General features: G+C 46.0%; 1 protein-coding gene across 2 annotated transcripts in view; it reads left to right on the top strand.

Annotated features, from left to right (window-relative positions):
- ABCC1 (ATP binding cassette subfamily C member 1 (ABCC1 blood group)) overlaps positions 1-24,419 on the top strand; it is a 2,255,476-nt gene that overhangs the window by 935,366 nt on the left and 1,295,691 nt on the right. For both annotated transcript variants that reach the window (XM_069647115.1, XM_069647114.1), the window contains exon 18: positions 10,815-10,982. In XM_069647115.1, coding sequence (XP_069503216.1) covers positions 10,815-10,982 — 168 coding nt within the window. The remainder of the gene's footprint in view (positions 1-10,814; positions 10,983-24,419) is intronic.

Here is a 24,419-nt window from a genome sequence, read left to right as displayed (position 1 = left end):
CTCCAGCAAGAAGATGGTTTTCAGGCCATGCTCCAAGTGTCGTCTCAAGAAATTCTTTTGGAGATGATGAACATGAAAAATCCATATTTTGCCTGAACCCACACCATGATGTGAGCAATTGCTCCATTTGCTAGTCCTCATCTAAAAACTGAAGAATCATCATTGCAGGTTGATGGCGTGGCTGTACGAAGGTGCCAGGGCTTCCGACTCAGCCAGAAGTAATAACTCTGCCAGGGTTGGCACTCCTGTGCGACAAACTCCCTCTACAAAGAGGTTGAGAACACATGAAGATACTTCCCTGAGGAAGAAACCTAAATGGAACAAAAGTTAACGACATCTGCAGCTTCCCGATCTCCATCTACTAAACACTTGTCCCACTCTTGAGAGAAGAGGTGTCCGTCAACATCCACGGCACAAAAACCCTGTCGAAGAGCCACTTTGTCGACAAATCGCCCTCGTAAATCGTCTTCGACAACAGCTACTTTGTCCATGACTTCCCTGTGCTTGAAGACTTCAGTGAGGTGTGCTGCTTATTATGACAAATCCGTTTTAAGCTCCTCCAAAGAAGGATTGCCAGGAAAAGAAATAAAAGGTTACAGACGCCACGCCCAAGTATCTTCGCACTCAGCCAGGCCCTGAATCTGTAGTGTCCTCTGCTGCGTAGAAAAGGTCAGCCATCCCATCCGCCCCTTAGATGGTTCCCCCGAACAAGGAAGGCAAGCAACTGGATGCTTTTCGAAAACATGTAATCACCACAGCTGCTACCATCATCAAGGCAGTAAATTACCTGGCTAATCTCTCCAGATTCAACAGGGTATTGTAGTATAGGATGGATCCCATCTTAACATTTCTGCCTGACGATAAGAGGGTTGAGGCTCTAGCATTGCTGCACAAGGGGGAGGCTGCTTCGGATCATGTTATCACTGTGCACTGATTAGAGGCCAAAGGGTGGTTGAAAGCCACAAACCTTCACCCTGATGTGCAGTCTAAAGCAATAGACATGCCTTTTTGATGGAGTGGACATCTTCGGGAAGAAGGTCGACAAGACCCTTCTAGCCATCAGAACAGAACCGGAAACTGCTTTTACCTTGGGCTCCCTGCAGCAGAGAAGGCAGTCCTTTCGCTCCCGTGAGACCAGATTCTCCAGGACCTCCAGAGACTTTTGACCTTGGTATCATCAGCCATCTCGCACCAGCTTGCAAGAGGCATGCAGAGGGAGGTTGCATGCATATGGGCTAGGCAACAGCAATGCAGTGCTTCCACCTGCACGCAAACTCCAAAACAGACATGACCAGTGCCAAGTCCCAGCCCCCACTTCAGCACCCCAGTGGGAAGCCGGTTATGGCCGTTTGTCCAACGGTTGTGCCACATCCGCACTTTCAAATGGGTGCTCAACATCATTCAGCATGGTCGCACACTGGAATTTCAGCACAAATGCCCCTCCACGTCTCCAGTACAAATACGGAACATCTACCCCTCCTCTTGCAGGAGGTCCAGTCCCTGCCAAAAAAATAAAAGGGGGGGCTTAGAACCTGCCCCATCACACTTCTGGTGCTCCAGGGTGTACTCCAAATGCTTCTTTTTGGGAAAAGTCAGGTGGGTGGATACCCATTCTGGATCTCGGGCAACTCAAGTTCCTAAAATCACAAATGTTCTGCATGGGCACACTTCAGCACGTACTCGAACAACTGGAACCGGGGGATTTTCTCTCATTCCTGGATTTGGAGGATGCATCCTTCCAGATACCCATCCATCAGAAACAGGCATTTCTTTCACTTTGTGGTGCAGGGAAAGCTCTAGCAGTTCAAGGCTCTGCCTTTCGGGGTAAAAGTTTGCACCAAGGGTCTTCACCTAGTGTCGAGCACCAGAACCTGCCCATCTGCGACACTCGGACATCTGTTTACCCTTACCTGCACGACTGGCTGATCCGTGCCCAATCTTGCCCACTAGCCCTGCAACACACAAAAGATACCATCCGATACTTAGCTTCTCTGGGATTCTCCATCAGCTTTCCAAATTCACGCATGTTACCATCTCAGAACGCTCTGTTCCTAGGCTAACAACAAGATATACTGCGTTGTCTAGCTACTCCTTCGGAGGAGAGGGTCAAGGCCATACACCGCAAGATTCAGCAGCTGTCCACTCTCCAACTAACAGTTCATTCCATTAAATCACTGCTGGGGATGATGTCATCCTGCATCCCTCTGGTTCTGCACTGCAGGCTGCATATTAGACATCTCCAGTAGTTTCTGAACCCCAGGTGGATGCAAGTGTCAGGTTCCTGGAATGACAAGATCACACTTGGTCCGGCGTTCCGCTAAACTCTGCACTGGTGGAATCACCAGCACCTCACACAGGGAGCTTCTTTTCACCCACCCACGCTTCAAGCCACAGTGATGACACCTCCCTGGAAGGTTGGGGCGCACACACAGGCAACTTTCATGCCAGAGCCCTCCGGCAGCCGGAAGACAAAAGGATACACATCAATAATTTGGAGCTTTGAACAGTGTTCTGGTACCTCAAGCCCCAGCTCCAAGGCAAGGTGGTGCGCATCTTCACAGACAATACCACCATGTACTACTTCAGAGAGCAGGGAGGAACATGTTCCCCAATTCTATCCAAGAAAACGCAAACGCTGTGGAACTGGGCGATATCCCATAATGTTTCTCTTTCCATTTCAACTAGCCAGGATTTACATCGTCATTTAGTATTCCCACAGCAGTGTACTGCGATCCTGGCACGAATGGCAACTCCATCAAGACCAAGTTATTGGTCTTTTTCCGAAATAGGGGCCTCTTCAGATCAAATTGTTTGCCACGGCGGCCAACTCAAAATTCACCCAGTTTGCCAGCCGATACCCTCAAATGAGGAGTCTAGAGAATGCTTTCGCCAGACTCTGCAAAGGTTCCTCTATGTATTTCCTCCAATCTCGCTTCTTCTACAAGTCATCAATACTCTCACAGTGCTGATGCAAGATGATCCTCACTGCTTCGGCGTGGCCTCGTCAGATTTGGTACTCCGACCTTCATCTGTAGATAGCACCTTGTGTCAAACTGCCTTTGCTACCGACCTGCTCTCCTGATGAGGATCCGTCCCCCACCACCCAGCGTCCCGGAAGTTGATGGCTTGACTCCCGCAGCCAATGAATTTGGTCATTTCACATTGATTTGGAATGCCGTAGCATTCTGGCGAAGGCAAGAGCTCCATCCATTCTTTCCTGCTCCAAGCACAAGTTGAAACTTTTTACCCTATGTTGTTAGTCGCAGCAGCTCAACCCTCTTCGGGTTAAGGCTAATAAACTCCTGCCATTGCTTCAGTCGTTTGCTGGCGCAGGCCTGGCTCATGCTTCCATAAAGGTCCACCTTGCTGCTATCTCTCCTTATACTCTCAGCACTGGCCATGCTTCTCTCTGGTCACACAGACCGGATAAAGAGTTTCTCAAGGGACTGTTTCCAGCTTTTCGACCAGTAAAGGTGCTTGCTCCAGCTTGGGAGCTTAATGTGGCGTTCACCAAGATAACCGGGACGTAATTTGTACCTCTGTACCGGGTTCCTCAGAAGTTTCTTTCACGAAGACTACTTTTCTGGTGGCTATTTCATCTGCCAGATGTGTTGGAGAGTTGCAAGCTCTCCTGTAAACCACTAAATTTGACATTGCATCAGTCCAAGGTGGTGCCTAAGGTGCCATTGTCTACATCTCAATAAGCCATTAGTCCTTTCAGTGTTCTTTGGGACTCATTCACATGATGTTGCCCGTACTTCGAAGTTCTATATCGCACGCACAAAAGAATTTCACAAAACTTCTCAACTTTTCCTGACTTTTGCATCTGTTGAAAAAGGGAAGGCCCTGTCGAAGGTTTCCATTTCCAGGTGGCTATCTGGCTGCATATCGCACTCACTGCCTTGCAAACAGGAACATTCCACCAGACCTGTGGCTTCTACTACGGCTTACCTGTCGGTGTGCACCTGCTCAACATCTATGTGGAAGTCAACTCATACCTTCATGAAATTCTACTGCATTGACAGAGATTCCAGGGAGAAGTCCCTTGTTGGCCAGGCGGTGCTGCGCAAAGCTATTTATTTGAGTTGTGTTTTCCAGGTGAGTTTTCATTGCTTCTGTTGAGCTGCTTCGCCTCCCAATGGTTGTGTATGTATACTGCTATGTAATCTTATTCATGTGCATATGAATCCACGAAAGATCCAGTGTTGGAGAAGGAACAAATTACTTGCCTGTATCTACTGTTTGCCAGCATTGGTATCTTACATGGATTCACATGTAACCCTCCCTTGTACCACTCTACAGCTCTTCTGGTTCCTACTGCCACATTATGCGCGCTTTCAAATCTGAGGATGGCCTCCAGGGGTGGAGCTGGGGAGGGCTACTGTCATTGACTGGGGCAGTATGACCCAAAATGACATAAATAGGCTATGCTAGCGCAAGCAGTTTTTTTTGGCTTTAAAGCCAAACTGCTTTAATATTACAGAGGATTCCCAACCTCACTGGGAATCCTCATGAGCATGTGAATCCATTAAGGATACCAATGCTGGAGAACAGGAGTTACAGGTAAATAACTTTTTCCAACTACACAGATTACCCCCAGATCATCTTCAAGATCCCAGATCATCTTCAAGATCCCTTTAGGCCCCCACCCCTGCCACCATCCCAATGACCTTGCCTAATGCTTCACAGAAATTGATCACTGAATGACGGCTAACTATGTCATCCTCAACTGCGGAAAAACTGATATCATGATCTGTGCAGACTGCCCTCTTCCCCCAACCCACCCCCTGGCCGTCCTCCCTAACCCTCCACTTCCTACCTCCAACACAGTAAAGAACCTTGGTTGCACCATGGGCGCAGATTTGACACTTTCATATCAACTCTAAATCATGCGATCTACACCTACACATTCTCCAGCGCATCTTCCCCCTACCGCTCCTGTTCTCAGAGTTGCTGCTATGACGACTATCGTCCTCTTGTGCCTAGAGTATGTAAACTCCCTATACCCGGTTGCCAGTGCAACTCAACTTGGAACATTCCAATGGGTCCAGAACACTGCAACCAGGCTCCTCCTAGCCCTAGAGAACACATCACACCCGCCCTCTGTGTCCCTGTCGGGCGACGGTTCACCTTCAAAGCTATGTACATCACCCACCACGCTCTGCACATGACAGGCCCAGAATATCTTCAACACAAGTTCACCTCCTACAGACACCACAGAATCCTAAAATCAGGCACCATTCTCCTCCTTTTCATCCCTTCCACCAAATCGACCAGAAAAGGGATCCTCCTTTTCTGTCCAAGCACATACAATTTGGAACACTATCCCTTTCAGCATTCGCTGCAAAGAGATCACCTCGCCTTCCAGAAGACACTTAAGACCTGTCTCCGCCCCTCCACACCCCTGCGTCTTGACATACCTAATCTACCTCTCGGGTGAATTTTCCTCCTGACATGTAGGCTGGGGATCAACGAGCCCCTCAAAGAAAGTACTGCAGATGCACAGATAGGACTTCCATAGACCTGCAGGACAGGACCTGCGCCCCGGCACTGAAACAAGAAATCAGCCGTGACTTATGGGTACGTATCACACTCCGTCTCCATGGAAGATAGCCATATCCCTCTGATGCACGGCCACCCACCCGCACCCCTCTGCAATCATCCACTACTTGAAGACACATCGCATAACACCTCTGCCACTCGAATGCAGTCAGTCTCCCCGACTTGCATACTTTCCGAACAACCATCACAGTACCCAGCCACAGGCCAGCTCTACATGGGTCGCTAGCAGGGACTTAGCCACCCCTACCTTTGTATGGGCTAAAATGCACACAAGCATTCTAAATTCCTGTGACCAATCTCTCATACCACAGACTTCGGTCCTCGAAGGGCATTCAGCCAACAACCCTTTGAGGGCATACCAAAATAGGCGCTATACAAATGCCAGATTACATTACAGCAAAAGGGAAATGTACAAGATCGTCAGCGAATTCAAAAACCTTACAGCCTGTAACTCAACTGCTACATGGATGAAAACTCAAGAGTGCGCTCATCCTGCTAGACATCTCAGCAGCTTTTGACACCATTATTCACAAGATCCTCCTAAAAAGACTGGAAGATATTGGTATTGAAGAATCGGCTCTACACTGGATCATCCCTTCCTCATGGGTGGAATGGAAACAACAATCTTGGGCCCCTATCGTTCCAGGCCTCACCCACTCACCCGAGGAGTTCCCCAAGGATTCGCACTCATCTCTACTTTCCAACATCTAAATAGCACCCTACTTGACATAATAAATCAATCTGGTATCTCCTGTTACAACTATGCGGATGACGCACAAATCTACACATTTGTGGACTACCCATCTCCAAACGCCCCGGACATTAAAAACTGCTTGCACAGGTGGGCGCATGGATGACCGCAAACAGACTTAAACTAAACACTAGCAAAATAGAGCTGATGCTCTGTAATGCTAGAGGTTATAACTCAACCAAAATCCTGTGCCGAGGAAATGGGACCCTGGCCAAAGCGGTGAACCATGGTAAGAAATATTGTGGTGAAAATGGACAACCCACTCTTGATCCACAAGTCAAAGGCATTGACAGAAGCTGTTTGTCTCAGCTGTGCATAAGCCGCATATTACCTTACTTAACATTCACTCACAGGACCATGGCCATATTTTCTCTAGTACTATCCATAATAGATTATGTAAACAACTTCGATCTCAGACAGATTACCTAATAAGAAGAAAGCAATTTGTGAATATATTATGCCACGATTACATACTCTCCACAGGCTACCCATCAAAAAATGGGTGATTTCAAAACTGTTTGCATAGACCATCATTCATACAGTGGAGGGGGCCCTTCCTCCTTCAGAATTAAGTTTCAACACTATACTGCTTCACTTAGGTCCAGCAATGCTACACTAGTGCCAGTCCCTAACTTAAACAGGAAATGGCAAGGAGGATGCCCTTTTTCAGTTCTAGCCAAAAAATTGTGGAACACTGTACGCAAAACATCTCCAGCTGGAGGAGTTACCTGACTTTCAGGAAACCGCTTAGAAAGTTGGCTTTTTTAACCAACCACTTTGAAAGAAACCAACCTACTAAAGACTGCATCAGAAACGCATGTGCTCGTTTATGACAAGCATTTATTTTGACACCCTCGGTATTACCATCTGCGGCAAATTGTTCCACACCTTTGATCTCAGTGAAATCTACCACCAAGAGCAAGGAAGTGAAAACACCCTGACCCCCTCATTCCTCTACTTACTGCTTACGACTAAAATCTTACATCCTTGGATATTTTTCATATCGGCACACAGCTAACTGGTACTTCTAACCTGCATTCATCAACACCTAAGGTTTGTGCATCTGCCTTCCTGCTATCAGACTAACGCACCTTGCCCTCCTTTCTTAGTGTTGCGCAGCAAGGTCAAAATTATTGGTAGAAGAATGCTATATAAGACCACTTTACTTTACATTATATTTTCAAAGCCTGTAAAGCTACCTCTAAGTCATTGCCGCTGGCAGTCCAGCAGCAGCACCGTGTGGGCAGGCAGAGGTATTTGCTCATGTTTCGCTGTCTCAAAAAGTCCAATTTATCGGAGCGATCTTGGACACTCTCCTGGGCTGAGTATTCCCACCAGAGTACAGATTGACCAACATATACAAGGTGGTCCACGTTTTACAGACACAAGTTCCAGCCTCTACTTTTCTGCACTTGCTGGGTCTTTTGGCCTCCTGCATCCTTGTGATTCCCGAGGCCTGACTGCACACGAGGTCGTTGCATTGGGTTATGAGCTCACAGCAGTCGCAATTTCAGTGATCAATGTCGGACCTTCTACTGATTGGAGTGTCCAGTGACCTTCAGTGGAGGTCCATGAAGGATAACCTCTTGAAAGGTTCATTGTTTAGTCAATCTTGGCCACAAGTGACTCTAGCCACGGATGCATGCCTGGCTGTTTAGGCTGCTCACCGCCAAGACCTTACATGAGCAGACTGTGGTCCCCATCAGAGTGCCGACAGCACATCAATCTGCTGGAGCTGAAGAGTGATCCGGCTGGCCCTTGTCGCTCCTCTCACCCCTCCCACCCCCCCAGTCCCCCGGTGAAGGGCAAAACAGTGTTAATCATTTCAGACAACACTGCAGCCATGCATTACTGCAACAAGGGGGGCGGCATTGGCTCTTTGCCTTTGTGCAGAGAAGCAGTGCAATTGTGGTTCTGGCCTCTGGAGAACAGTGTGCCTCTGGCTGTGGCCCAACTGGCCAACAAGGATAACTTGCTGGCGGATGCACTGAGTAGACCGTCTTCAACCTCCCATGAGTGGGAGCTCTGCCAAACAGTTATGGAGATTTTCTCCCGTTAGGCTACGCCTCCAGTGGACTTGTTCATTCCTAGTATGAACAGGAAGTGCAAGTGGTTCTGATCCAGGGAGTTTCCTCATCCGGGAGCTCTGGGCATGCCCTGGCAGTTGACTGGGACTTTGGCCAGTTCTATGCATTCCAGCTGATCCCTGTCATACTGCTGGTTCTCTAGAAGACTGCACCTGATCAGGTCCATGATGGGTTGTATACTAATTGACCTTTTCACAATTGGCCTCGGGAGGATTGACCTAATTTAGAAGGTCAATTAGGACATATATGCGGGGGGAAACCCCCCGCAACTCCCCCGCCCAATCCAAAACCCCCTGCAACCCACCACCCAATCCCCTTATCATTTATAATCCAAAAACAACCCAATACATATATAAAATAACTAAAATAATGAAAAGGTCAATTGTGCAAAAGGTCAATTGTAAAAGGTCAATTTGGGTAATACCCCATGATTACCTTAATTGTTCTGAACTTGGCCTTGAGAATGTCATATCGGGAGCTGCTTGACATGGCCATCTGCCCTTCCTGGCATCTGCTACAGAGGACTGACTTCCTCTCTGACACTGTGGGATTTTAATGTAATGTTTTAAATGGGTGCTTTGTTTGAGCCCCTTTATTCTTGTTAGTTCAGATTGCTCATACTTAAGGTGATTTTCCTGGTCGCATCACATCCGCTAGAGGGGTGAATGTACTCCATGCGCTGTCAGTTTAACCTTCCTGCTTACTTTTCTCCAAGGAAAGGCGACTTTTAGAGTTGGACCCTACTTCATTCCGAAGTTGCTCTGATTTCCATCTCTCACAAGATCCATCTGCCTGTCTTCTTTCCTCCACCTGATCCTTCCAAGGCAGAGGAGAGTTTCCATTGGTTGGATCGGGAGCGGGCCCTCAAGTTCTACGTCTCTGGGCCAAGGGAGGCTAGAACGGAAGACAAGCATTTCGTTGGTTACACTGGTGCCCGAGCTGTCAGGGCTGTGATGAAACCGATGGATCATTCTCTGCATCTCAGAATGCTATGTTCTAGCTGGCAAGTAGATCCCTGGGAGTCTCAGCACTCACTCCACCAGAGGGTTGACGCCACCTCACTCTTCAATGTGCAGTTCATGTTGTCGGTGTTTTCCAAGTAGCTTCGTGAGCTTTTAGGCACAAGTTTTCTAATCATTAATGCTTGGATTCTATGTATGGTCAGGATGCTCATTTTGACAGGGTTGTCCTTCAGGGTTTCTGGTTTAGGTGGTGTCCTTGCTGCCCTCCCTGCTCCTCATTGTACTGCTTTGGGAGTCTATCAAAGATGAGCAATCCAGGGAGGATGGAGTCTTTAGAAGAACAAAGGACTTACTCCTCAGTGATGTTCTTTCTGATGGACGGTCCGACCACTGATTCGTCATCACCCTCCCTACTTTGTGGTTAGCTAATACACCTTGGTTCTGTGGTCGCTCAACATCAGTGTGCTATGAATGGTGTATCTGGGGTCATGGGGTGTGGCGCCTGTATATATACTGGCCCAGACTTGATGTCTGGCACAGTGCCCCATGGGAGTGCAAACTTTTGCAAAGGGATGCTGTGGTGGGAGATAGATATTGAAGATGAGGAATTCTTAGGAGGACTGCCCATCAAAAAGTTTACAGAGGGGAAAGTCATTTGTTCAGGAAATGGTTGGGCATTCATGTCCGCATCAGCTTTGTTGTTAGAGGCCCACCTCTCCTGGCACCTGCCTGGGGGACAATTCAACCCATAAAGACTGCACTTTCCAGGCACTTCAGTAACTATAATCGTGTGGAATCCAGGAGGGCTGCGCAAGCAGTTCTTACAAATTAGAAGGCACTTGAATATGTGCCGGTTTTTCCTCTTCCCAAATGAACACGGCAGAATAAATGCTTACAGCGTTGGGTAGTTTGCCAGATAACATGCCAGTGAAGACTAATTATGTAGGAACAGTAGATTTAGGTCTAATGTATTTCAAGCAGAAGATTTCATATCCAAACATTGAGAACAATTTCTTGTTGGAGTCTTTTAGTGACCATTCACACTTCTCTTGCTTGCCTGTTATTTATTGTAAGAGATAATGGATCGCTAAAGGTTGGTATAGGCAGTGAAAGCATGATAACACGAAGCTGGTAACACTTTAACGGTCATCAAACTATAAAGGAAGTGCTCTTCTCTCTGTGGAATAGGTGTATAAAAAGAGCTTAAAGTGCACTGGTGTGGAGTGATGGATTGCTTATCGCACGTGTTCATTTTCAACATTACGCTTTGATATTTAGTTTGTACTGTATTTGTATCACCACCTATGTGATAGAATGACGTGCCTGCATGGAATGCTCATGTTCTCTCAATATATCTTTTACTAGATTTAATAATGTGATTGTTACAGTTCCATTGAAGTTATTGTTCTCTAATATATATATTATGGTGATGACCTTCTCTTTCCTCCTTAGGGAGTGAATTTGTCAGGTGGTCAGAAGCAGAGAGTCAGCCTTGCTCGAGCAGTTTACTGTAATTCAGATGTTTATTTACTAGATGATCCACTCTCTGCTGTAGATGCTCATGTTGGAAAACATCTTTTTGAGCATGTAATTGGTCCAAAAGGTCTTCTGAAGAAAAAGGTAAGTAGAGATCTATTCTCTTTCAGTAATACATGCTTGGCCTTTGTGCTAACGCTTGTGTGCGCAAATACAAATTACAAATAGAACGACCTATTTATTAAGCCCTGAAGCCATGTACATTTTATATTTGTAGGCAAGTAGGTTTTAATTTTTCTAGTTTGGTCTTGCACATGAAATGTCCGATCACTGAAAATACTTTAATCCATTCACAAACTTGAATCGACCCTTGACCATCTCGTTTACCTCTCTAGCAAAACACCTTTTGTAAGGTTTGAGCAACAATTATAATATTGGGAGGTGTTTTAAAAATTCAAAACTATAAAGTGCGTAAAATGCAGGTTAACCTTTATCTCCCCTGAATACCTTTCCAGCTTGAATGAGCTAAGAGTTTGCTTGTAGCACTTGTGCATGGTAAACTTGTGAAAAAATTTGCCAATGTCACTTTCATTCTGCTAACAAATATTTTGTTTCACTAAACTGCCTATTATAAATAAAATATAAAAAAAAACAAGAATACCTGGGTGAAGAAAGACAATGACAACAGTCAGTTGGTGAGGACGTGCCTGAGGAAAGCTCTCTCCCCGAGTCCTATGTCAAACAGGGCATTTTGCCCATAAATACAAGCACTTGCAGTGCGAAGTACCTGCCTAACACATTTTCCTGGTGGGGCGGAGACCTGGGGGGAAATGCTGTGACCCCTGCCGAGGTATAGCGGAAGCTGGGATGAGCCCGCTCTCATAGATCTGCAGCGTTCCGCAGTAGTATGCAGTAGCAGTGCAGCTGGGCGTGTATGCAGCTGTGGCAGAGCGAAGGACTGGTGGAGAGTGGGGCATGTCACAGCCCAGCGAGACTCCGTGGGGAACCGTCCAGCCCCCCCGGCCCCACAGTCCGACACAGGAGAGGTTGCGAACCGGAGGGACAGTGGCCTGGATTATCGGAGAAGGGACGAGTAAGAAGAATCAGGATTTGCAGCGGAGACGCTGGTGCATCACCACTCTCCAGCCCTAGAGCCAGTTAGCCTGGGGCCAGCCGACTTTACGTTGGCACCCGGATTTGGAACACTTCGACAGGTCGGGACCAGGGTGTGGCCTTCACCCGCCCCCCCAATCCCCCTGCACCTGAATGTCCTCGAGAACTAGAGAACAAAGAGGGACTTGATTCGCTGTGCCGGCCACGCTAGCTGCAGTGGAGCCACGGGAAGCTCTGTAGAACGGGCTTGCACATAAGTACATCAGTATTAAAGGTCGGTGTCCCGGGACTTGAGTGGAGATGGGAAGTGCTAAAATATGTGGAATTTGGCATCCATCAACGGTGTACTCTCTCCCCAGGCAATATATAAGTAGGCTCTTGGTGCTTCCCCCCGCCCCCTTGCACAGAAGTGGTGGCAATAAGAAAGGCTGTTTAGGCAGAAAATAGCCTTGCATCCAAGGGGGCCGAAGGTGCAGACTGGATAAGGGTGAAAGCAGGCATCTGCAGACAAATGAGAGCCAGCTTATCAGCCCCCAGACCTGGTCTGTAAAGAGTGCACAGAGGCCCACTCAGTGACTTGGCCAAGGCTCCATGCGGGGGGGGGCAAGGGCAAAACAGGCAAGCGGTCACTGTCGGTCACACCTCTATTCAACACTGCTGGGCGCAGGACATGGGCCTCCAAACTACGCCCGACCTGGCACGTGGATCCCCAGACTTGCAGCAAGGAGAGGGAAGCGGCACCACCAGTGAAATGGCTGCATGCAAGGCAGACATAGAAGCATGTTTTCATTGGTTTCAAGATAGACTTACCACCACATTTCAGGGGTATCGGGTAATATTATCCCCATATATATGGTCGCCGTAAATGATATTGCCGGGAAAAAGGTCGCGGCAATGTTATATGGGTGACCATATATATATATATGGGGACAGGGGCAAAAAAACAAATTTGAAAAAAAAAATTGGCGGTTGTGGGGGTGTCCCCCGCATGTTCGATGCAATAGTGTCGCCACAAAAAAAGGCCATTTTTCGGCGATGTTTATGCATGGCGAGATTTTTGTGGCAACATTATTACATGGAACCCTTTCAGGCACAATTTGCGTGATTCATAGCAGATGTGAAGCAAACATTGAATGACCTGAAGAAAGATGTCGCAGCACTAGAAGAGCAATCCGATGTTACTGAAAGAGCTCTTCAGGAAATTGTGGAGGATAATCGCAAAACGGACAAAGCCCTGGAAGATCGAAAATGTAGAATTTCAGAACAAAGATCTAGAAAATAGATCTCGCAGATAAAAAAATCTGTATCGGGAACCTGCCAGAAGCGGTAGGTGGTGCGGAGTTGAGAGAGACAGTACTGCATATATTCAGACTTATTAGGTGACTGTGGCGATTAAGATGTCCCGATTGATAGGGTACATAGAACGGGGCCATGGAAGCTGGATGACGGGGCATGGCCAAGAGACACAATGTTTGCACTGGTGCGCTACCCACAAAAAGAAGACATCAAGCGAGCAGCCAGGCTGGTGGAACCTATCTGATACAATGGGGCGGAAATGCAATTTGATCAGGGCATAGCCCAAGTCACCCTGTAGAAAAGAGGGGTGAGAATCGTGTTGAAACACTTAGAATCTAAACAGATCAGGTATAAATGGACCTTCCCCTTTGCCCTTTTTCAATGGGAAGTCCGACAATACAGAATTACGACAAGGGAAGAAGGGACGCAGCTGCTTTTAATTGATGATGAGGAAACCCGCCCAGGGAGGTCGGCAGATTCCAAGCCCCCACAGGGACTAAACCGTGGGAACGGTCACAACCAAAGTAAAAAAGGTGGAATCAACCTCTGGGCATGAACCCTCAGTCATCCTAAAGATGTCGGGAACAATGGGCCCAGCTGACGGCACAGGCTTCTGAGGAATGGGAGACTTATTTTTCTAATTTATTTTGGGACAGTGCAAGACAGCAGCAGTGACCTGGGAGGTGAAGGGGACCATGTTCCTGGGAAGAATACTTGGAATCACAATCGGGGATTTAGGATACCCCACAAGTTGCCCCTGGCAGTGTTTGCAAGTTGAAGCCACAGGACCAGGGAGTTTCTTTGGCTCGCACCAAGATGGGGAGCGAACCAAGGGTTTGAGGGGATGGGGACAGTTGGAGAAACAGGGGAAGGGATGGAGGGGGCAGGGCAGAGGTAGGGGTGGGGGTGGGGGTGGGGGTGGGGGTGGGGATGCGGTTCAGATCAGGGTAACAAGCTCACTGAGAGGCCACAAGTAAGCCAGGCAGTCAAATACCTAATTAGGTTTAGTTATCTACCTTCACAGTACATACTTCATGTACAGGGACTGAATACCCTGTTAAAAGAAAGAAACTTGAAAGGCTGTTGGCACACCACCAACCTGCCATGGTGGCACTACAGGAAACACATTTTAAATAAAAGCGATAGAAAAAAGCAGAATATTAGGCAATATCCTGTAGTGTTGCAAGCAAATTCCCAGGGAAAGGTGGCAGGTGTTCTGATTGCCTTCAGGAAGGGCGTTGCGGTTCAGGTCTTAAGCTCACGTAAAGACAAAGCGAGGCGGTATTTTTTCCTCATACAAATAGGAGATGCAGCCTTAACGGTGGCTACTCTGTATGCCCCAAATTTGGGACAGAATGGTTTCCTGTGTACAGTTATTTCGGAATTAGAGAGGTTCATTGAGGGCCAGATTGTAGTCATGGGGGACTTCAATTTAGCATGGGATAACCAGAGGGATAGAAGCAATAAGACCATTTTTGGCCAAGCCACCCTGTCCAAAATCTTAAAGAAAATGGAACACCTGGTCCTAAATGTCATGGGAGGATAGCTCAGGGGCAACGTGCTTCTTGTGGAAGCAAGACAACACGGAGCAACACAGGTTTGATCCCCAGGTTCACACTTAGAAACCTCTGGGTATTAAGCACGTTATAAATAACCACTTATAATTTGCAATTCAAAATATGTCTGGATATTACTTTGGGGAACGGAATCCGGCTATACTCATTATTCACATATGCACAACTAATTTTCCTGTATAGACTGTTTGGACCTCAGTCACACTTTTAGGTAAGATATTGCAGATAGAGGTCCATCAGATAGCTCTCTCGAACCATGCTCCAGTTACATTGACATCGGACCTACAGAAACATCTGAGTAGACTCTGGAGCTGGGGGGGTCCTTAACAAATTCCTTGCGGACTCTCTCATGCAAGATGAGATTGTGAATACAATTGGGGAATACTATGAAACAGTTCCTCCCCATAAATATCCAAAAATACCTAATGCAATACCTTGAAGGCAACGTTTAGAGGTGACTTAATAGCTTTGAAGGCAATAAGATAAAAACAAATGTGAGCCCTGGAAACGGAATTACAAGAGTTGCAGAAAATTATGATGAAGACGAGTACTAACTCAGGCTTAAAACTATGCAAGACCTATAGGTGTACTAGGGGGGTCGGGTGGAGTTAGATCTCTTTCAGACAAGGCAGGCGGAAAAGGCCTTATTATAGATGAAACAGAAATATGTCGTCAAAGCCAATAAAGCAGATTGGTTTTTGGCCAGACAGCTCAAACATACGACCGCCATGCAGACAATTCAAGGAATAGTGGGTCTCCCAGGGACGAAGGGGACCACCACAGCCCAAAAGTGTAGCTCAGTTTGTAGCGTTTTATTCTGCGTTATATAAATCCGATCAGCCAGACCAGTCTAAGCAAAACCGATATATCCAATCACTACCTCCTTCCAAAAATGAACCCGTTAGAGAGGCTCTTGAGAGGGACATTACATTGGAGGAAGTTCTGCAGGTGATTAAATGTCTCCCATTAAATACCAGGCCCTGATGGATACCTGGCTGTATTTTATAAAACTTTCCAACGCACGCTGGCACCTAAACTGACGCACCTTTACAATTCTTTTGGCAAGGGTGGCCAGATGACCCACACTATGGAGGAGGAAAAATGATCCTCTTTCCCAAGCTGGCTAAAGACCTGACGCGATGCGGATCATATCGGCCTATAGCCCTTATAAACGTAGATGTGAAAATGCATACACACATGCTGGTAAATAGAATAGAGGACCTACTTCCGAAACTAATCCATCCAGATCAAGTGGGCTTTAGCCAACAAAGGCAAACCCACAATCACATTCGAAAAGCCTGCCACCTCATTGAAAAGACCTCACTCAAAGGGGATCCAGCCATTCTACCCTCATAGCACGTCAAAAAACCTTTCAATAGGGTGGAATGGTCCTCCCTATTTAATACCATGGAGGCAATGGGATTTGGACGCAAATTTGTGAATAAAATAAGGGCAAATTAACATAACCAGATGGCTCGTCTTTTACTTAATGGTCAACTATCTCAGGCGATCTCACTACAGAGGGGCACCAAACAAGGATGTCCCCTTTCCCCTCTCTTATACGCTATTTACCTGGAACCTTTTCTAGTGCACTTTCATACGGCACAAAACATTCACAGGATTCAGTTTGGAGGGGAAGAACACACAGTAATGACTTATGCAGATGATATGCTCCTGACACTGACAACCCCAGAAGTTTTGCTTCATGCGGTTCTTAGCAATATTCCAGTATTTTGGTCACTTGAAGGCTTAAAAATAAATGTTTCTAAATCTGAAATTTTGTATTTATAATTAGAAGGAGCGGGATTAAACAGGGCCAAGGAGGCGACTTAGTTTGTGGGTGCAAGGGGGAATAAAACGTATAGGGGCCACAGTGACACAAAAAATGGAGGGGCTCTATGGGGCAAATGATATCCCGTTGATTCAAATTAAACAGCTGCTGCATGAATGGGGCCTACTATCGGTCTCATGGATCGGGTGGATAAATGCGATTAAAATTACGATTTTACCAAAAATTCTTTCCCTCATCTTTTTTTCGCTCGCTCAATAAATTGCTCTCAAATTTAATTTGGAACAATAGACCTCCTTGAACGGCATTAAAGGTATTCTTGACACCTACATATAAAGGTGGATTAGGCCTCCCAGATTTCCCGAAGTACTATCTGGCGTCACAACTTAGGGTGATTAAAGACTGGTGGACGGTGGGTTGCAGGAAAAGGTGGATACAAATGGATAGAGCAGTTGTAGGGGTTCCACTGGATGAGGCACTGTGGTTACATAGATCGGTAGACCCCTAAACGTGCATGAAAGTATGATTTATAAAATTGGTGGAAGATGCGTGGGACAAGGCAGCCACACAGTTACATATCACCACTTTCCTGTTCACGCCACTGTTTCATAACCCTCAATTTACCCTAGGGCAGGAGAGGGGATCTTCCCCACCAGTTGGAGGTTAGTACAAAATAAAAGGACATGTATCAAGGGGCAGCGTCGGAGAGAATTAGGGTTGAAGGAGGTGGATAGGCTAAAATACTTCCAGCTTCGCCACTGGCTTATGGCCCCAGGAAAAAGACAGGCGGCTACTAGGTCTCTCACACCGTTTGAGAGATTTCTGATCTCAGATACAGGCAACAAACATTTAGTTTCTAATCTGTATAAATTGCTGTCGGACGCAGTGCCCAATATGGAGCACAATTGCAAAGCTCAATGGGGAAAAAAACATTAGGCGAATTGATTCAAGAATGGAAACCTCTCTGGGAAGATATCCCCAAACTAACTTGCGCTTTACAAATCAGGGAATTTTGGTATAAAATAATGACGCAATGGCACTATACGCCAGAACGCATATATCAAATGTCTTTTTCGACCTCCCAGAATTCTTGACGAGAGTGCGGGGGAAGGTCGGGGACTGCTTGCATGTTTGGTGGAGATGCCCGAAACTGGGCGGGTTCTGGAGGACTATTAATACGCGTCTTCGATGGAAAGCAAATTACCAGAGGCCCCAAAGAAAGTATTTTATGCAGTGGAGATCAAGTCATTCGAACTGGGCCGAAGCACAGGTGGAAAGCATATGGCATTTTGAGTTTAGTGGCACTCCTGGTCATTGTACAAAAGTGGAAATCCACAAACTCGCCACATGAACAAGACTGGCTCGTAAAGGTATGGAACTTTGTGTCTCTGGAATGGTTAATGTATGCACTGCAAGGAGACCGGGCGAAGTTCACGAGGGACTGGGGGATGGTGTTGTCCTTTCTACAAGATGACAATAGGGAATCTTATTGCCCCGATAAATTACTTATCTTAGGTATTGAATAGTGAACAAGGAAAGGTGATTGTAGAGTTTGTTTGGAACCGAAAGTGGGTGGGAGGCGGGGAGGGGTCAACGGTCCAGTATATAGCTTTGTGTCTGTATGGTTTAATGTGAAGATGGACTTATGCAAATACATTTTTTTTTTTTAAACGGGGTATTATTTTTTTTTAACAACCTTAAAATAAAGATATGTAATATTATGTGAAAGCAAAGTGTGTGTATATTCGTAACTACCTTTTGCCCCCCCTGTTCCCCTTGCACTTCTCGTTCTAGCACTTGTGCCATCCGAATGGCACAATGCCTAGTAAGTTTGTCTTGTCCTCCCTCTATCTTCCGTTCCTTGTCTTGTCCCGCCTAGAAACACTTGTATACAGGCGCATTATAAATGAAATATGAATGAGATGTTTAGTATACTTCCTTTTTGATTATTCTTATAGGAACAAAATCTGTTATAACTTGTTATGTCATGTTTATAACTGTTAGAAACATGAATTTCTGACCAGAATAATATTGGAGCAATCCATGTTAGTTTGAATGTTTAGCCTTTTTTGTTCATGAACACTAGGATCCAAAAAGTATTTTAATGTCAAAAGGTAGAGATTTTATGATATTGATCTATATCATTTTAGATTCTGTGATGGTGACTGTAGTGGACTTTGTGGGAGTCCCTTAGGAAGGTGGATGTAGACCCGGCATGATTTAACTCTTAAGGTTTCCCACATGTCAATCAAAGGGAGGTTGGTCTTTGGCTGATCGCGGAAGACCCAGTAATGAGTGCAAGCGTTTTCAATATACTTCCTTTTACCAAAGAAAGACTATGCACTGCATAAGGTATGTGGCCCCTGAAAATGTTTCTAAAGACACATATTTCAAATAACTCTTCAATTCCAAGGGTGCACTGTTGCGCAGCGACATCTAGTAATCGCACACATAGTTAACTCCTACAGTGGAAGAAAGACTGCTCATATCCTGACACAACGTCAGTGAGGACCCCATCAGCGATGTAATCACACCTCAGACAGTAGGCGCGCAACCTGAGAAATTATCGTGGGCCCTGCAGGGAAGCTCAAAGTGCCTCGGCGTGGCCTGCACCAGAGAAATCCAGGATTGTGGTGCGATAGCAGAGGGGAAACTGTGAAAGAAGCGGTGATCCCCATTAGCGGGGGATAACCAGACCAAGACCGGATGGATATCAACACAAATCCCTGTTCCCACAAGAGCCCTCCGGTGTAGCGGACCACACGCGAAGGGCTGATGCAGTGACTGGGGATGAGTGGGCAAAAGGGTGCTCAGTGACTGAAGAATCTGCGGCAGGGCGCCCCTACCCCTCTTGTGAATAAAAATTTGTAGCGCCCCCTTACCACTGGAACTGAAAACATGCAGGGTCAGGGGGAAGACAGTAGGGTTAGAAGGTTGTTGCTGTAGCACACTGGGGAGGAAGGAGGCAAGGAGTGGTTGTGGCCACCTGGACATGCCGCGCAGGAAAGGATTCACCCCAAACTACACACTGGAGTCGCTATACCAGGGTTGGGGACTGTCTATCCACCCACGAGCAAAGATATGAGAAATGGCCAATAGCAAGAAGTGAGAGGACACGCACCAAACAAGGAGCATAAATATCAAGGGATCAGGCTGCATGAAGAGGAACAGAGACTGAATATATGCTGAGAACCACTACAAACAGTTATATAAGCAAAAGCAGCAAAACGTGCACTGGAGGGAAAATAAAAGAAATTAAGCGGGCGGAAGTGCTTTGAGAGTGCAAAAGAAGCTACACCTAGGGCCCAGCAAAGGGAAAGAAAGAAAACCCATTGAAATAGTCAGAAGGACAAGCGGAGCAATGGGCCTTCAGCACTGTGCCACATCAGAATGGCCTAAGAAAAAGAACAACAAAAAAGACGAGTGTTGGGGCCAAAATGAATTCGTGTACCAGAACAGCTACACTGGGACCTAAGAGAAAATACCCTGGCCTAAAATCAACATGAGCAACTATTGCCTAATCAATGGACCCAGAAAAATCCTGAAAGCTATTTGAGAATCCAAGAACACGCTTGAAGAGCAAATAGAGGCTATAGGCACAGATGTGGGATTTCAGAGGCAAGACCTTCAGAAAGTTTCCACTAGAGTCGAGGAGACAAAACCAGAATCGTTGACGAGGAAAATGCATTTGGCCATTAAAGAAAGACCTACAAATGTTATTTCCAAAATGAAACTGCTGGAAGACCCAATGGAAGCTATGGAAAGACAGAGCCATATGCAGTAACATAAGGCTAACGTGCATACCATTAAAACAGAAGCGCCTCAAAGGAACTGTATCTAGTGAACTGGATAAAAGAATGGGTGGGCCCAAACAGGCTATCCAACTTCCTTTTCGGTAGAAAGAGCTCACAGACTATCAAGAAGGAAACCCCCACTGGGGTAGCACGCTGAGGCCGATTGTCGAGACGTGATTTTAAAAAGAGGAAGAAAGAAAGGTGTAGTGAAAGGAACACAGCGACAGTCACTATATATCCTGACTTCAGTCCAAATGGCTTCCCATTAGTTTGAGTCTATAAAAAGCAGGCTACGAGCCATGCTCTGTGAAGAGTCCGCAGGGAAGTCAGATTCTTAACCAACCCTTCAGATGTTTGAGACTGGACTGATTCACTTAAGAATGGTGCGCGTCAAGTACTGTTTGCTGTTGCCTCTTCTCTTGACTGTGGAACTCCTTTTGGAGGACTTTTGCAGCCGCCGTGAGATACGTGCTGCGAAGCACTACGAGGAGTGGTGCTTGAGGAGGACGTCTATTGCAGTTACACTCCTTTTGCCTGACCAAGGAGGTGACTGATTCCTATTACACTGACTACTTGTTGGTCCGCCACTTGTGCCCCCGTTGGCCCTTACTTATGCCCTTGTAGGCCCCCGTTGGCCCATGAAACGCCCGTTTGCCCTGTGCGCTCCCCCCTTTGAGACCTATTCTGGGCGGTGCGCTTAACTTTTTTTTTCTTTTTGTTTCCTCCCATTCAAGGTATTGTTGAAAGGGGAGGCCCCGCCCCCCTGTGTTTGTGATGCCCTATCCACCTCTACTAATAGCAATCTCCCGGCGCACCCGCCCCGCGCACCAAGTACGCGTCAAGTACTGTTTGCTGTTCGCGGTGCGAGTAGTCGGGTTCTTTCCTAAATTATTTGGATTGGATATACTGTGTGCAGGGATCGTTTAGCTGTGGGCATGCTTTCCATTTTGGGACTGTGAGCAGGAGTGCACTCTGACTTTGAGCCTACAAGTAGATAACGGCTGTTGATTACTTTTTAGTGTGTTTCTTTTTTCTTCTGCGGGCACGGATTGCTTGCGTTCCTACAGGAGGAACGGATATATATTCATTGTTAAAGGTTTACTTACAGAGTTTCTGAAAGTCAGGCTGTTTTAATTACGGTTGCTATTTGTTCTATATTTTAAAATATTTCCATAAACAACAGTATGAGAAAAAATAAATTACCCATACTGCGCAAAGAAGCTGGGGCTGACTTCTTTGCAGCAGTTAACACAAGAAAGGCTGGTCTTGCGTGTGCTGTGGCGATGGCGCTGCCAGAGATGGGAGAAGAGGAGGCGCTCCTACAGTGTGCGCAAGACTGCTCGAATATGGAGAAACAGGGGGCTCCTCTTATGGACCCCTCCCAACTGCTGTTTGGGGAAGAAGACACGAACATTGACAATTCACAGAAATCTCTTATACTCGATGCTGGCAAGGAAGATAACTTCGATAAAGAAAAAAATGATAGCAATATTCCTAGTGTCTTTAATTATGATGACATGTTGGATTGCTCTAATACTTTGTCGGTTCAGGGTAAGACTGATGCTGGGACTCCCTTGAACAATCAGCCAGTTGTGACACCCACCGACTTTTCGGTAATGATGAGTTTATTTAATAGGTTACTATTGGCTGAGTCACGTAAGCAAACAGATGCACTTAAGGTTTTGACATCTGAAATACTCTTACTACCAGATAGACTTGCGGACTCTATCAGTTCATACTGACTGCAATGCTAAGTCTGCCTATGCAGAAAAAGGGGGATGTATACGATGATATCTCCACTGGCGTGGTCATTATTCCTGAAGAGATTATTGTAATAACCTCAACTCAGGAAGATGTAATTGAACCGGATTCGGGAAAAATTGATAATGAGCAAACTGAGGTGGAAAAAATAGATCAGGCGGTGGGCGAACCGCAATTAGCCACGCTAGAGACAAAGATGTCTAAAAGACAGGGGAAAAAGTTAGCAAAACTAAAGAAAAAAAATAACAAAAACTTATGGGCTAATAAGAACACGTCGAGAAAGTTCTTGACCTATTGTGATATTGACGGGGATGAAGTGTTGGTAGTCTCTGGTCCAAAAAAAAAAAATCAGGACACAGGACTGGTGCAAGGGATGAAGGTAAATAATTCCAAAGATCAATCCTCACAGAGTGTTTACACCATGGGAGATCTGCCTTTAAGTGACATTATGGAAAAGAAAAAACAGACTCAGAGTGACGAAATGTTTGAAATATTTAATGCAAGATCAAATTTTCCGAACCATGACAATCATTCTACTCAAATGTGGGGGGGGCGTTGACCAAAAAATAAGCTGTCACGGGCCGGTCATGACAGAGTACAATTACCTTGGGCGAAGGTCTTGGGGGAATCTCATTATCGGTGAGCACAAGGGTGGGTATTAGTTAATACAGGTCTTGGCAGTACCGACTGGAAATTGCGTGCTGAAAAGGTCAGCTGTGTTGGTGGTAATATTCCAATCTATTGTGACAGCTTTAAGAAAAATCAGAGCCATAGACCCATTGATGGGGAAGTCCCTTCAGGAACTTTGGGGTGTGTTAACTGTTCCTCAAATTTAAACAGTAACCCGCACTTGGGGTTTGCGACTCAGATTGGTCATCGCACCTCAGATCAATCTGTACATGTTGAATTGGGGGCAACTGTTTCGAACTTAAGAGCAGCAGGCTGTCCAAATAAACCATATGATATACAGGATGGTGGCCGGGTCCCTAATGCCGGTGGTATGTCCGAATGTAATAATCGGATAGGGATGATGGGGCCCCTCTCCTGGCGGACGGGAGGTTGTACAGCTAACCTGGCTAAAGGGTCTTCTGATCTAGAGCACACTGACTCAAAATGGGTCGGTTCTAGAAAGAACAACCAATAAGGAGAATCCAGATCCCAACCTGGCTGATATCGTTCAGGGTTCTCCTATGAGGCAGGCTGGCAAGGATGATGACATATATCACACTATAATGAGGGTCCTTAATGAAAGACACCCATATGAGGGAAGAGCATCTAGGGTGGAAAAAGAACATGACAATAATTCACAATTAACGTATGAGCAGTACTGTGCCTCTAGTGGTGTAGTTAATCTGGAAATGAATGATAGTAGTAATATGTTGAATATTGAGTTACAGAAGGGAAGGGAGTGTGTGGAGCCTGAACCATCTCAGGACGTGCGTGTACTTGACTTAAGGGAGCCTGCTAGACCGGAGTTAACTGGGCTGGTTCTCACTACCTTATTTAAGAATTTGGAAAATATATCTTTGAATAGACCATACATCCACTCCCTCTTCAGCCAAATTAAGGAACTTAACTTGATTTCATCTGCAGATATTGAGTTGGTGGATTACATTCATAGGCATAGATTTGACTATGTAAGGTTGGTGATTCCATCGCCAGTGGTAAGAAACTTATTATTAAAAGAGGCAGAGAAGTTACAATGTAGGGGGTTTGACATATTTGAGTTTGTTTACACTATGCCTTCGACAAACATGAAACCCAACAATAACAATTCCGATATGGAACAACCTTTACTACAGGTGGACAACACTAGACCGAAGGCTGATGACAACAGAGAGAAACAGGAATGGAGATGGTTAGCCCTATCACTCCGTGAGTCTATTGACTCACTCAAGCAGCTGAAGTCCCTCTAGCCGATCTAGAATACTTATACTCTTGAGTTGGAACTCGAGAGGTTCGACCAATCTTTTACACAATTTGTCTCTAATGCAGGAAATGTCTAAATGCAATGTTGTCCTTATCCAAGAATCATGGGCTACGGTGTACCTATGCTACATGGTCTCAAACCTGTGTGCACAGAGGGGTAGATTGGGTAGGCCCAAGGGGGGGGACTTATCGCAATTAAGAATGTAAACAACCCTAGAGTGACAGGGGAATGTTTTTTTTTTGTCATCACTTCTTAGTGGTGGGATATAAGCTGATGTTTAACGCCTGTGATACTGCCTTTTTGTTCATCAATGTTTATTGGAAT

This window comes from Ambystoma mexicanum, chromosome 2q (assembly GCF_040938575.1).
Source record: "Ambystoma mexicanum isolate Mex_15411 chromosome 2q, UKY_AmexF1_1, whole genome shotgun sequence".
In the NCBI taxonomy this organism is placed as follows: domain Eukaryota; kingdom Metazoa; phylum Chordata; class Amphibia; order Caudata; family Ambystomatidae; genus Ambystoma; species Ambystoma mexicanum.
This window is presented reverse-complemented; position numbering and strand designations above follow the sequence as displayed.